General features: G+C 36.2%; 1 protein-coding gene across 8 annotated transcripts in view; it reads right to left on the bottom strand.

Moving 5' to 3' along the window:
• The window catches only part of BRAF (B-Raf proto-oncogene, serine/threonine kinase), a 188,052-nt gene that overhangs the window by 91,550 nt on the left and 80,800 nt on the right, over positions 1–15,702 (bottom strand). For all 8 annotated transcript variants that reach the window (XR_004277020.1, XM_032305660.1, XM_032305662.1 and 5 more), the window contains exon 3: positions 3,513–3,776. Coding sequence is in view for 7 of the 8 variants with exons in the window: in XM_032305660.1 (XP_032161551.1) it covers positions 3,513–3,776 (264 nt within the window). In the remaining variant the exon portion in view is untranslated. The remainder of the gene's footprint in view (positions 1–3,512; positions 3,777–15,702) is intronic.

The raw sequence follows: 15,702 nt of genomic DNA, 5'->3' as shown, positions 1-15,702 counted from the left end.
GCCTATTTTCTGAGTTATTTGCTTTCTTATTAAGTTCTAAGAGCTCTTTGTATACTCTGGATACACGTCCTTAATCAAGCCTGTTTTTTGCAAAGACTAGTCTGTGGTTTGTCTTTTTATTCTCTTAACACTGTCTTCTAAAGAGCCTAAGTTTTCAGCTTCAATGAAGTCCAATTTATGAACACGCTACTTTTCATTCCTTCGTTTTCAACTTTCTTTCTAAATTAATTTTTGGGTAGTTCTTTCCAGCAAAGCCTGTGAAAGGTAAATTCACATCTAGAAAGGCCTTTTTTGTACTTTCAACTCATACTTTAGCTAAGCAACTTACAGCATTCTAAATATACTAGTCTATTGTCTTCTGGCTTCCATAGCTGCTATAATGAAAATTTTTTATAATCTGAGATTTTTTTAAAAATAATTTTTTTTTCCTGAATGGTTTTAAAATACTATCCTTTCATTTTATTGTATCTAGGGCCTTTGTTTACCGAATCTTTAGATTTTCATCTTTCACAAATGATAGCCATCATTTCTTTGAATTTTGCTCTCTACTCCTTTTTTTTTTTTCCTTTAAAATTTTTTTTTCTTTTAAGATTTTATTTATTTACTTGACAGACAGAGATCACAAGTAGGCAGAGAGGCAGGCAGAGAGAGAGAGGGAGAAGCAGGCTCTCCACTGAGCAGGGAGCCCGATGCGGGGCTCAATCCCAGGACCCCCGGATCATGACCCGAGCCAAAGGTAGAGTCCTAACCCACTGAGCCACCCAGGGGCCCCCTTTTTTTTCTTTTAAAGATTTTATTTATTTATTTGACAGAGAGAGAGAGAGAGAGCATAAGCAGGCAGAGAGACAGGCAGAAGAAGAGTAAGAAGCAGGCTCCCTGCTGAGCAAGGAGCCTGATGTGGGACTCGATCCCAGGACCCTGGGATCCTGACCTGAGCCAAAAGCAGCTGTTTAACCAATTGAGCCACCCAGGCATCCCATGTTTCTATTCTCACTTTCTGGAACTCCACTGAGGCATATAATGAAACTGTTCACTCCATCTTTCATATCTCTTATCCTTTCTGTTACAGTTTTTTTTTAGCTCTCTTTTCCTTGCTTTTTAGAGCTTACTAATTTTCCTTTTAATCTACTTTTACCTCATGTCCTTAGTTTTTTAAAATATTTTGATTTTTTGTGCTCGCTTCGGCAGCACATATACTAAAATATTTAGTTTTTTAGTATACTTAGATTTTTACTTAGCATTTTGATACTTCTTCTGTAATATGCTGTAATTACTTGACATACTGAGATTTTATTTAACGTTACCTTGCTACTTCCTCAAATCAGTATCAATTTATATTCATTAGTTTTTTCCCCCTAGTGACAACTATTTCTTTTGGACTTTGTTTTTCCTTTGGTCTAAGTTGTTTGAATTTTCCCAATTCAACTACGAAAAATTTCTCTCACAGAAAATTAGAAGGAATGATAAAAATTGACATCCAAATTCTACTTAGATTCTAAATTTTTTTTCTTATTTATTTTCTCTAACACTTCGCTTTCCATGTTACCATTTGAAATAGAGTTCCAAATTGATTGAGATAGGAGTAAGAATAGTGATGACTCCTGAAGGTGATTACTGAATTGGCGGGGACATGGGAGAACCCTTCTCAAGCACTAGAAATGTTCACTATCTTGATCTCTGCAGCAGTTAAATATGTAGAAGGTAACTCAACTGTATACTTGACATTCGTATACTTTACTGTGTGTAAGCTGTATTTCAAAAAAGAAGGTGGAAAAAGTTGTAGGTGTCATGACAATTTACCCCTAAATACTGAAAAATGTATTTCCTAAGAATAAAGACATTTCCCTACATAATCACATACCTGTTATCACACTCAGGAAAATTAATAATTTCATAATAATGTATTTAATCAATGTTCATCATTTCCTAACACAAAATGCCTTTTATAGTAGCTCTTTCCCATCCTAGCTGAAGCTAGAATCACACACAGCATTTGCTTACAACTCTTCAGTCTTGTTTAGTGTAGAATAATCTCCATTCTTTTCTGTCCTCTGTGACACTGAGTCCAGGCCATCTGTCTTATACAATGTCCAAATACTGAACCTCTCTGTTTTCTTTACGGCACTTAACTTTTTCCTTTATCCCCTGTATTTCTTGTAAAATGGAAGGTTTAGAGGCTTAACAACACAGTCATCTTTAGCTAGAATACTTCCAGATGATAACAGTCATTCACTGAGTTTAAAATTTTAGGACCACCTTGAAGTTCTATTTGGTTCTTTCTTTAGAACCCTGTTGTTCTTGAGTCTTCTAATGCACTGATAAACTCTTTCCCTGTGTATCTTATAACATGGAATTTTGGGCATTATCTATGTGGATTCCACGAGCCCCAGATAGGCCAAAGAGATTTTGCATTTACTTCTGTCTAGTGCCTGACTGCTATTACTTCTCCAGGACCAGTTGTTGGGTTGAAAGTTCCTGGATAGCACCTGTAAGTATAAATATGAACCCCACACCATGATGAGGATAGGCCTATAATTAAGAATTAAAGGGAAACTTTAACCTTTATTTGGACTGCTGGTGAAGACAGACAAATTTCATTGTTATTAATGTACACTGAGTAAATAGATTTTCTTCTAGTTCACCCTTTTGCTGAAGGTAAAGCTCTTCAAAGGCTCAGCTTTATGTGAGGATCCGCATTCCAACTACCCTTTGTGACACTGGTTGAAGGCCTAGTCTCACATCCCCACACACCGACACTCGCATTCCTTTGTTGCACAAGGTGACAAACTGACCTCACTGGAGGCCACTGTAGCATTTTTTCCATGAAAATCAAGCATTACTACTAAAGGGGAAAAATTAAAACTACTTTGATTTCACTTGTATTTGGAAATGAAAAGGTTTTTTATTAGTTTCAAAAATAATTACATACATTTTTAAAAAGTAGTGATGTATAAGGTGCATTATTATTAAATCCAATGACAGTACTTGTTGCACTCAAGGATTATAGACCACCCATAAATTGTGCAGATTTCCCTGCTTTAAATGTTACTTAGAGTACTCTGTTCCAATGGTAATACTTATCATCAACAGAAGTAATGTAAACAAACAAAAAAAAAAATCAAGCACACTACAAATCCAACATTTGATAATAAGTCCAAATAGGGATTTTTCAAGGGCAAAGAACAAAGCTTACCTGACATATGTTAGACAAAAAACAAGATCAAGTCTTGAAATTCTTTTTGATTCTAAACTCATGCTTAGACTTGAGTGTGGTTCAAGTTTGGTAGACAGGTTAAAATGTTAAATCAGATACTAAACACAGTACTATTTGTTCCAGTTAAGAAACACAGACAGTGGCACCAAATAATTATGTCTCTTTAACTCCTGTTTGAAATGGATGCTTCCATTTGCATGACCACGGAGTATGGTGTGGTAACGTATTTCAGTTTCAACAACTACTCTTTCTGAAAAACATAAAGAAAAAGCAATGATGATATTAAAAGTTGACTCACCACTGTCCTCTGTTTATTGGGCAGGAAGACTCTAACAATAGGTTTTTGTGGTGACTTTGGATTGCTCCGTGATACATCTGTGGGATTTTGAAAAACTGAAAGAGATGAAGGTAGCACTGAAAGGCTAGAGGAAGAAGAAGATGTAACGGTGTCTGTTGATGCAGAGCTAGAAACAGAAAAATCAGTTCCATTCCCCAGGGATTCCAATAACTGTTGTTCTCGCTGTTGGAGGGCATCTAGCTTGCTGGTGTATTCTTCATAGGCCTATAAAATAAAGCAGACTTACGTTGAATCTGGACTTTCTCCTGACAATAACAAAAGGAAGTAAGAAATTTATGCCTGATTTATAATCTCTTTATAATCTAGCTAACAAGGTTTTAAGTTAGAAGTTACAAAACAAATGCTAAAAGTATTATAAATTAATACTTCCACTTTTAATATTTATAAATCTTTTGTGATATTACATTGCATTGAGAAACTGAAAAAAAAATGTCTGGAATAGCCATAAATATTAATTTAAAAAACGCAGTCTTTACAAATTCTGGTCATACTGCAACTTACCTTCCATACCACGTATCTAACAGAAGATAAAATACTAGATACTACATCAAGGGTTAAGTATAATCTCTTTTAAAAATTTATTTTTTTCCAGAAAAGTTGTAGGCATATAGTTTCATACCTTTCTCCCTTTCAAAGAACAGAAACAGAGGTTGAAAAGGAGATGAGGTCTTAGAAGAGATTTATCAAAAAGTAAGACTCTGTTAGGTAGAGTGTCAGATCTCCCCATTACCACCAAAAACTCAATAGGACTTAAAAGATGTATAACTGCCACCTTCTTTCTGAAAGAGCTGTTAGTTAAAATACTTTATTCTTTTCACTATGGGTCTCTGATGATCCCATCAAATACTGCTTAGAGAATAAAATTTTATCTAAAAAGATGGTTTACACCCTGCAGTTGAGAAATTCTGGGGCCATTATCCATCAGGGTTTCTTTCTACAAGTTTCATCTGACTAAAGCTATAAAGTCAAATGACCACACAAGATATCATATTCTACAAGTAACAAGAATTTTGAAAACAGTAATACTGAAAGTAAAGAGATGGAATGAATTGGAATATATATATATATCTGTGGTTCATAGTTCTTTAAGGCAGTGGTAATCACTCTCCCCCATACCATAGTCCACCATTTCTGTCTACCACCATACATAGATGCGGTAACTACAAACATTTATAAAAGGCTACAAAGGAGAATCAGAGATTTTAAAATGGCATTTCCTATCCCTCAAAGAGTTTATTTTTGGGCTGCACAGAAGCAGGGGATGTATTTTTATTTAAGTGCTGTACATGAGAAATAACATTTAAAAAAAAAAAAAGATTTTATTTATTTATTTTACAGACAGATCACAAGCAGGCAGAGAGGCAGGCAGAGAGAGAGAGAGAGAGAGAGGAGGAAGCAGTCTCCCTGCTGAGCAGAGAACCCAACGCAGGGCTTGATCCCAGGATCCTGAGATCATGATCCGAGCTGAAGGCAGAGGCTTTAACCCACTGAGCCACCCAGGTGCCCCAATAAAGAACGTTTTTGATACAAGGTGAGAATGAGGAAGGAAAAGGCCTCAAAATGTTAGCAATCAGGTAGATAGAGTTAAGTGGGGAAAAGAGAGTACTGTGTACAGGAGAAATTCTGCCATAAAGTAAACAGGTAGGAAATTCTGTGGCGGCTGCGTGGCTCAGTGGGTTAAGTTACTGACTCTTGATTTTGGCTCAGGTCATGACCTCAGGATCCTGGGAAGAAGTCGTCTGTCTGGCTCCACAGTTACTGCACAGTCTGTCCCTCTCCCTCTGCTCCTCTCCCCCCACCTCCTGCTCTCAAACAAGCAAAATCTTAAAACAAAGAGGTGGGACATTTTAAGGCATAGAAAGAAAAGCACAAACTAGTACTTTTAGTATCTGGGAAACAGCAACAGATCAATATATGCTTGTGGTATTTAAATGAAAAACTGCAATAGAGGGAAGCAAACAGTTAAGACTGGGAAAACGGGTAAAGGACTAGCTTGTAGAGAGTGGATACACCATGCTATGAAGCCTGAACTTCACTCCACAAGCAAGGGAGAATTACAAAGGATAGAAGGGAATGAAGGGGAATTTTTGTTTCAATAAAGACCACTGCACTTACTATGCTAGCTCTTAAAATATAATTTTCAAGAAAACAAGAGGAAAAATACTAAATTGAGCCACTGAGGTAAAGGGCCTAAAGTACATCAAAATGCCCTCTTTTTTACCCTACTGGATGCCCTATCCTGATTCCGTACATATTTCATAGCATTTCAGGACATTATAAGCAAATAAATTCAAAACTTTCTAAGCTATATTTTGATTTAGCTTTCAGTTGCAAGATCTAATTACTTAAGGGCATCTCTTTCAATATAATCCACTTTTTGAGCCTTTAAAATCAGTCAATTAAGGGCCGCCTGGGTGGCTCAGTCAGTTAAGTGTCCTCTCTCTCTCTCTTTTTTAAGATTTTATTTATTTATTTGACAAAGAGACAGACATTGAAACAGGGAATATAAGCAGGCGGAATGGGAGAGGGAGAACCAGGCTTCCCACTGAGCAGGGAGCCCGATGCAGGGCTCGATGCCAGGACTCTGGGATCATGACCTGAGCTGAAGGCAGACGCTTAACAACTGAGCCACCCAGGTGCCCCCCAAGCATCCACTCTTGATTTATGTTCAGGTCAAGGATTTCTACTCAGGATTCTCTCTCCCTTTCCCTCTTCCCCCTCCCCTGACACTCATTCTTTCTCCCTCTCTCTCTCTCAAAAAAAAAAAAAAAAGCACCGAAAAGCAAAAACAAAAAAAAATACCAGTCAATTAATAATAGTGAACATACATGTGCCTGGCACTGTTTGGGGCTCAAACTACAAAAATTCCTACCCTTGGAAGAATATACGCAAGTAGTCTACGAGATAAAATTACCTCCTGTATAGATGAAATCTTATTTACTATCATCTGGACAAGTACATTTACTACACAAAGTTAGCCTTAGGAAAAGTAATAAATGTAAACAATAAATTCTCAGGATGTTACTTATCAAAATGTTAGTCTTAATTTTTGAAAATATACTGTTCCCTCTATTATGGATTACAAACGATTTCATTGCATTTACCAACAGCTCTTCCTCTTCTCAAGTATAAGGCATTTACTTATTCCACCTACCTCATTCTCACAACCAAAATCTATCAAGGCACTTGTACCTGGCTTGGCTCATTTCTTCCCATTACTCCTGCTGCATTCAGCGTGGATTACTCTTTCAACGCTCCTGCCTTGAAGTTCTCTAAAGGTATTTATTTTCACTCTGCCTTCCAGATCCACGAGTTCCAAACAATGACAAGATCTCAATTTGTAACTTACCTTGTCTCTGAGCACACCTTCTTACGTTTCCATCTCACTACATTAATCTGTTCATGCGCAACATTAATCCCTTAGATTCTTAGAGTGGGGCCTTCAGTGTCTTAATTCCCCTTCTTTGTGGCTCACCATTTCATTAACGCCACCAGTAATATCTCTGATTCTCTGGCTATTTCTTATTCTTTAACCAAATTTTTTTTTTAACAAGATTTTATTTATTTATTTGACAGAAATCACAAGTAGGCAGAGAGGCAGGAGGAGACAGAGGCGGGGGTGGTGGGAGCAGACTCCCCACTGAGCAGAGAGCCAGATCCTAGGACCCTGGGATTATGACCTGAGCCAAAGGTAGAGGCTTTAAACCGCTGAGCCACCCAGGCACCTCTCTTTTACCAACTTGCTTGTCAAATAAAAATACTAAGTAAATCCTACTTAAATTCTTATTCTTTTACCAACCTGCTTGTCAAATACAAATATTAAGTAAATCCTACTTAAATTAAATTATTCCATTCTTTCTCTCCGGTTACTACACACTGCTAAAGAAGACATTAATAAGACAAAGCCAATTACTTCCATAATCAATTCATGGAATTAGTCCTTCACACGACTATCTGAAAAATTTTACTTATTTTTAGTATCATCACATTATGTTTTTCACAATACTTACTCCAACCTTTTCTAGGCTTCCTTGGTTCCTTACCTTCATCCCTCAATCTTTAGTTCACTCAGAAAAAAAGCATTAACTTCAAATTTACTCTAAAGATCAAAGCCATCAAATAAAAGCTTCCTCTTCTGTCTCTAAGCAATTCCCCACATCATTCCCAATCCCTCTTCTGTTCTTAATTTAGTGCTGGCACTGAGTATTTAGAGCCTCAGGCCCTGGTACACTGTAATCCCTATTCTCTCTTACATCTTCCAACCTTTTCCTCTGTTTCCTTACCCAGCAAATGTGAACACATGCTCCCACATATATGCACACCTCAGCCACCAACACTGCCATCAACAAAATTCTTATGGTTCTTTGAGATGTTGCAGATCTACATACTTTTCCAGAATGCAGCTTGCCCTAAACCCTATATTTTCTCATCAAAATCCTACTTATTTTTCAAGGCACCTGGGTGGCTCAGTCAATTAAGCGTCAAGACTCCTGGTTTCAGCTGACATCATGATGTCATAGCTCCTGGGATTGAGCCCTTGTCAGGCTACATGCTCAGCAGGGAGTCTGCCTGAAGATTCTCTCTCTCTGCCCATACCCCCATGCACATTCTCTTGCGAGCTCTCTCTCAAAGAAATAAATAAATCTAAAAAAAAAAATATATATATATCCTACTTATTTTTCAAAGTCCAATTCAAAGCTCTGCTTGATAAAACCCAAGAGCTATTGTCTTTACCTCCTTTAGAGTATTACCATGTTCTTCTTTATATGACTATTTCTTTCTCATGTATGAAAAAATTTTGTGAGGATTAAATGCGATAGTATGAGTAAAAGAAGACTATTACAGAGACTACCATATAGCAAAAACCTAATAAATATTCTTATTAGTAATAATAAGTAGTACTGGTAATTCCTGTTATGTTTATTATTTTTATCACTGTATTACTTAACTCTGTTAACATGATTCTACTAAATTATAAGCTAGTTGAAGGCACAGATCATGTCAGATGTTTTTGAATTAAATAAAAGGGTACAGGGGTGCCTGGGTGGCCCAAGTGGTTTAAGAGCTGGCCTCTTGATTTCAGTGCAGGTCATGATCTCAGGGTTTTGAGACTGAGCCCCGTGTCCAGCTGCATGCTCGATGTGGAGACTACTTAAGATTCTCTCCCCCACTCTCTCTCTCCTTCATGCCCAACCCTGCTCATGCTCTTTTTCCTCTCTCAAATACATAAATTAAATAACTAATTAAATTATAAAAGAATACAAGAACACTTAATATCATTAAGGTAACAATATTCCCCTAAACTGATTTACAGATTCACTGCCGTCCTTATCAAAATCCCAGTGGCTTTTCTGCAGAAATGGACAAGCTAATCTTAAAATTCTTATGTAAGTGCAAGGTACTCAGAATACCCAAAATAATTTTGAAAAAGAACAAAACTGGAGGATTCACATTTCTTCATTTCAAAAGTTACAGTAAAATTACAGTAATCAAGACATGTATATTGGAATAAGGATACACATATAGAACAACACAATAGAAATGAGAGTCTACAAGCAAAGCCTTATATTTATGGGTAACTGATTTTCAACAATGGTGCTGGTACCACTGAATATCTACATGCCCAAGAATGAAGCTGGACTACTACCTAACATTATATTAAAAAATTAACTCAAAATGAATAAAATTTGGATATGCATAAAATTTGCAGCTAAAACTACAAAGCTCTTAGAAGAAAACATAGGAGTAAACCATCATGATGCCGGATTAGGCAATAATTTCTTAGATATGATACACTAAAAGCATAGCAACCAAAGAAAAAATAGACAAACTACACTTCTCAAAATTAAAATTTCTGTACTTCAAAAGATACTACCAAAAGAATGAAAAATATATCCCACAGAATAAAAGAAAATATTTACAAATCACATCTGATAAAGATCTATTATCCAGAATATACAAAGAACTCCCACAACTCAACAACAACCCAGTTTAAAAATAGGCAAAAAAAAAAAAAAAAAAAGAATTCATATTTTTCCCAAGAAGATGTAGAAATAGCTAACAAGCACAGGAAAAGCTGCTTAAAGGGATCTCAGGGTTGTGAGATTGAGCCCCACATGGAGCTCTGTGCTGGGCGTGGAGCCTGCTTAAGATTTTCTCTCTCCAGGATGCCTGGGTGGCTCGTCTTTTAAGCATCTGCCTTTCTGGGTCAGGTCATGATCCCAGGGTTCTGGGGTCAAGTCCCACATCAGGTTCCCTGCTCAGCAGGAAGTATGCTTCTCCCTCTGCCTGCTGCTCCCCCTGCTTGTGCTCTTACTCTCTCATGCTCTCTGGCAAATAAAGAAAGAAAATCTTAAATAAATAAAAAAAAAAAAGATGCATAACATCTTTAGTCATCGGGGAACTGCAAACCAAAACCACAATGAGACACCAATTCACAACTACCAGCATGACTATTAAAAAAACAAACAAATAAAAAAAAATAAAGCAGAAAGTAAGTGTTGGTACTGATGTGGAGAAAGTGAAACCCTCATGCACTGCTGATGGGAATGTAAAATGAAGCAGCCACTTTGGAATACAAGTCTGGCAGTTCCTCAAAAAGTTAAAAACATCAAGTTAGAGCACAGGACACAGCAATTCAATCCTTAAGCATATAGCCAAGACAACTGAATACATATGTTACACAAAAACTTATATATGAATGTTCATAATAGCTTTATTCACGACAGCTAAAAAGAAGAAACCCAAATGTCCAACAACTGATAAATGGATAAACAAAATGTGTATATCCATATGATGGAATAAAAAGGAATGAATGCTACACTGAATGCTACATGCTACGATGGATGAATTTTGAAAATATTACACTAAAATGAAAGCAGCCTGTCACAAAATGCCACATCACATATGATCCCATTACATAAAGTATCCAAAAAGGCAAATCTATAGAAATACAAAGCAGATTAGTTGTTGCTGGGGGTGCTGGAGGAAATGATTGCTAATGGGTAAAAGGTTTCCTTTTTAAGTGATGAAAATATTCTGGAATTAGTGATGGAATTGATGATGATTGCACAACTTTGTGCATATACTAAAAAAACCACTGAGTGGTACACTTTAAAATAAAAAGCAAATCTTATAGTATGCAATTAAAAATTAAAAATGGGAGGAAAACTATCTATGGATTTACTTTGGACAAACAGGAAGAGCAGTGAAATAAAATTTTTATTTTAAAGATTTTATTTGAGAGAGAGAGAGATCACAAGCAGGGGGAATGGGCAGAGGGAGAAACAGATTCCCTGCTGAGGAGGGTGCTAGACCTGGGACTCAATCCCAGGGTCCTGGGATCATGACCCAAGCCGAAGGTGAGACACTTAACCAACTGAGCCACCTAGGCACCCTGAAATTTTTTTGTCATTAGTTCATTAAATTTATTCTTACTAAACTTCATTTTAAAAGATACAATGAAATCTTGAAGACCATTAAATTCCAGGTGGTATTTAATGAACCACTCTTGCATTCCACAGGAAACACCTTGCTTCCAGTATTTTCAATTATTTTAATAAAATTTCTCTGCATTATCCTGGATTCTACTAAAAAGATACAGACTAAAGTTCAAAAAGGCCATCAGCATAATTATAATGACAGAGCAGTTAAGAGCAGAATCTGAATTCAGAATGTCTAGATTCAAAGTTTGGCTATACCATTTACTAACTGTGTAGCCTTAACCATGTTATTAAACTTCTCTGTGCTTGAGTTTCTTCATCTTTATAAAATGAAAATGAGAACAGGAAGTATAACTCATAGGGTAGATTGAGGAGTAAATATTCTACTATATGCAATGAACAGTGCCTGGTACACAGCAAGTACTCAATGAATGCTAGGAGCTACTACTGTTATCATCTCTCTGTCTGCAGCGAACCCTACCATATACGTAAATTCTGTGGTAGCTAGGACTTAGTTTGTAACTCTAGATAAGTAGGATGATTCCAGAAACACCATTCCTTCACTTCTGGAATCCAATATATATAAGGTCCAAAAAGAAGAATCTACTGCTGGAAGAGCATCTAGCATTATATCTTATACACAGAAGGCATTCAAATAATTTGTTAAGTGGAGAGAGAAAAACTGGGAGAAAAAGAAAAGATTCTGGGAAATGACTTATCTTTTCTTCCTCTGGACAATGATTTAAAAAGGGAACCAAAGATTAAAAAGACCAATTTAAACTCTTGAGAGTACTAAAGCTCATTTCACTATAGTTATCATCAAAGGAACCAACAGAATTTTAATTATTCACACCAGTAAGAGAAAATCTAGAACTTAAAAGCTTAAATAAACACCTTAAAAGTTTTTAAATAAATTACTACAAGAAAAAAGATAAGAGGATTTCTGATGATAATATAACTGAATTCACTCTGTTCTGCTATAAGAAGAAACACGGGGATCGCTAAAGATGTTTCCTATGGAAACATCAAACACAGGAAACATTATTTCCTACGTTGAAATGGTATGGATTGACATAACTAGCGTAACTTCTACTCGCCAGTCTCAAACTAATCTAAAGCCAATTGTGAAAAGGGGAAAAATTGACTTTTTAGCCTCTTATTTGAAGAAATGTAAACATAGTCCTGGTGTAGGGATATATGTGACCCCATTCCACTCGATGAGATGTAAAGGAAAAGACTTGTAGGGGATTTGGAGGGAAAATTTTCTTCCTTGAAAGAACTGAGTACACAAGAGAGCCTCTGTGATCCCAGCTTCCTCTCTGAGGTGTCCTATGAGAACACAACAATCTGCTGCAGTCATGACCAAAAAGCCAAAGACTGCAGAGATCCACCCCAGCATCTGACACCTTTAAACCAATGTTAAAATAGTTTACTTCCATGCTTGTTACTGGACGGGAAAATAAAACTCCTATTTGTTTATGAAACTTGGGACTAAGTGGTTTTTGTATTTCTATAGCTAAAAGCATTTGTAATTTTTACAGATCTCCTACTAGAGTTATTCTCTAATTTTTCTCATCTTTCCTTTAATTATCTTCCATCTGTGTTCTTATTCTGCTTTCTAAAGATTTCCTTAACTTTATCTTACAACATTTATTTATATGCCCAGAGACATACAAACACACATATATTTACATTTTCTGCTATTATACTATTTTAATTATTTTAATAGCAAGAGTTCTTTCTTGTGCTCCATTAAGACTTGTTTTAGAACAGCCATGAAACAAGAATGGAATGTCTTCTCTTACCTCTGATGTTAATTATAGTTATTTTCAGGTTTTCATCTGTTCTCTGCACTGTTTCTGAGTTCCTTTTGACCATTTTTGCTATTAGCTTTCCTGTTAAAAGTCTTCTTCCAATATCTGGTTATTCTTAGCTATCCATTTATATTTAAGACTTAAGAGCTCTTAAGATGCCAATACTACCCAAAGCAATCTCTGAACTCAATGCAATCCCTATCAAAATCCCAATGTGTTTCAGAAAGAGAAAAATCTACCCTGAAGTTCATATGAATCTCAAAAAATAGTGAATAGCTAAAACAACCCTGAAAAGGAAAACAAAGCTGGAGGTCTCATACTTCCTGATTTCAAAACTTATTACAAAGCTATAGTAATAAAATCAGTATAGTATAAACTGGCATAAAGTTGGACATAACTTTTCCAGTGGAAAAGAAAAGAGAGCCCAGAAATTAATTCTTATATACATGGTCAAATGATTTTTGACAAGGGCACATGTCAAGACTATACAATGAGAAAAGACAGTCTTCTCAACAAATGGGGCTGGGAAAACTGGATACACACATGCAAAAGACTGAAGCTGAACTCTTACCTTATACCATACAGAAAAATCAACTCAAAATGGATCAAAGACTAAAGATAAGGGCTAAAGCTGTAACTATGTATCTTAGAAGACAGCTGAATAAAAGCTTTATAACACTGGATCTGGTAATGATTTCTTGGATGTAACACCGAAGGCACAGGCAATAAGAAGAAAAATAGGTAAGTTAGATGTCATCAAAATAAAAAAATCTTATGAACAAAGGACATAATCGACAGAGTGAAAAGGGAACCCATGGATTAGAAGAAAATATCCACAAATCATGTGTCCAATTAGGACTGATACTCAGAATATATAAAGAATTCCTACAACTCAACAACAAAGTAAATAACTCCATTAAAAAATGGGTGAAAAGACTTAGACGTTTCTCCACAGAAGAAATATGAATGGCCAATAAGCACATGAAAAGATGCTCAACATCATTAGTCATCAGGGAAATGTAAATCAAAATCATGAGATATCACTTCATACTCATTAGGATGGCCATTATACACATACATAAACACACACACACATACAGAAAGTAAGTGTTGGCAAGAATGTGGCATAATGGGAGCTCTTGTATGTATTGCTAATAGGAATGAAAAAGGCAGCTGCTGTGGAAAACAATATAGCAATTCTTTAAAAAATTAAATATAGAATTGCCACATGATTCAGTAACTCCTCTTCTGGGTATATAGTCAAAAGGAGTAAAATCAACATTACTTATAACAACAAAAAGTCATAAATGACCAACCACTGATGGTATCCATTGATAAATGAATGGATAGAAAAAAGTGCAATATTATTTAGCCTTAATTAGAAAAGAAATTTCAACTCATGCTACAACACAGATGAACCTTGAAGACATTATGCTAAATGAAACAAGCTAGTCACAAAAGGACAAATACTGTATAATTCTATTTATCTGAGTAGTCAAATTCATAAAGAAACCAGAATGGTGGGTCTCCGTGGATAACTAGGAGACTTGGTTTTCCCTGAAGGGCCTTCACGTATCAGTACCCAGAGACCTTTTCCCTGGGCCTTGTCAACTTTCCTCAGGGAAAAATACTGTCATCTCCAGGCAGGCTCCTCTTCATAGTATATCAAGTAGTGTAAGTTCCATGTTTATTGTTTGTAATCCCATCCCCTGAGAAAAATACAAGCTGCATGAAGACAGATATTTTTTTTTCTATATCGCCAGAGCCTAGAAAAGCAGAAAAATAAACAGGCACCCAATAAATACCTGCTGAATGAATGAATCAAAAATTTATGGAGCACTCCATATGTATCAAGAATGATGCTATTTTGTAATTATAAACTTAATGAAACCTTCAATTACCCCATGTGTGATAGTACTCCCATTTTACCAATGGGGTAAGGTATAGGAAGGTTGGGTAACCTAACTGCAGAAACTAAGACACAGCTAAGATTCAACCAAAGGGCCTGTGTGACTCCAAGGTTTATCTTAACCACTACATTACAGTGCTTTCTACAGAGAAATTGTGTAGTGTTTGTCCCTGTAAATAAGGATCTACATGCTAATGATTTAATGCTGTGTATTATCCTAGTTAGATGTGATCTGAACAGTAAAAAGCCTGAAGAGTGTGAGTGTGGAGGAGGCAGTGAACCCTCGCTATACTCAAACACGGTTATTGATATAAATGTATTACAACTAGGCAAAGTCTCCCAAGACACTAAGTGGCTGGCAGAAAACCTGCTGGTTAAGTTGTCTAGTTCTAACTAACAAAGAATTACTTTTTTTCACCAGATCTGTGTCCTTACGATTCCTATTCTTGTCCTCCTCAGACACAAAAGTAAATCAGCACGGAATATAGAAAGTACACTAATTAGTCTTCAGAGGTATGAATTCTAGTCCTAGTACTAATACCTGGCAGTGTGCTTTGGGATAAGCCATATGAAGAAGACAACAGTTTATTAGTGGTTATTTCTAAACTTCCAAATTTATTTTAGAAATGCAAACTTAACTTAGATTTAATGTGCCCTTTACAAGCAATTAGATTACTAAATTAGAAATTTAGTTTAGGAGTCTATCAATCCATGCCTAAAAATCTCTGGCATCTGAAGGCAAATGGTAATCTGACCATTTGTAATTTAGGGTTAGAGTCCTGTATGACAAGTGATTATAGCTAGAGCCAGCTTCCACAGACAGGCAGCAGAAGCAGTGGTGAGCAGTGTGGGCTATGAAGCCCCACTACCTGGATTCTCTAACAGCATGCTTGTCATGGAACCCAAGTGACGTCCAGAAGGAAGCAATCCCAAGAAAGCTTATCTGTGATTATAATAGTAACTAC

This window comes from Mustela erminea, chromosome 11, assembly GCF_009829155.1.
Source record: "Mustela erminea isolate mMusErm1 chromosome 11, mMusErm1.Pri, whole genome shotgun sequence".
Lineage (NCBI taxonomy): Eukaryota > Metazoa > Chordata > Mammalia > Carnivora > Mustelidae > Mustela > Mustela erminea.
This window is presented reverse-complemented; position numbering and strand designations above follow the sequence as displayed.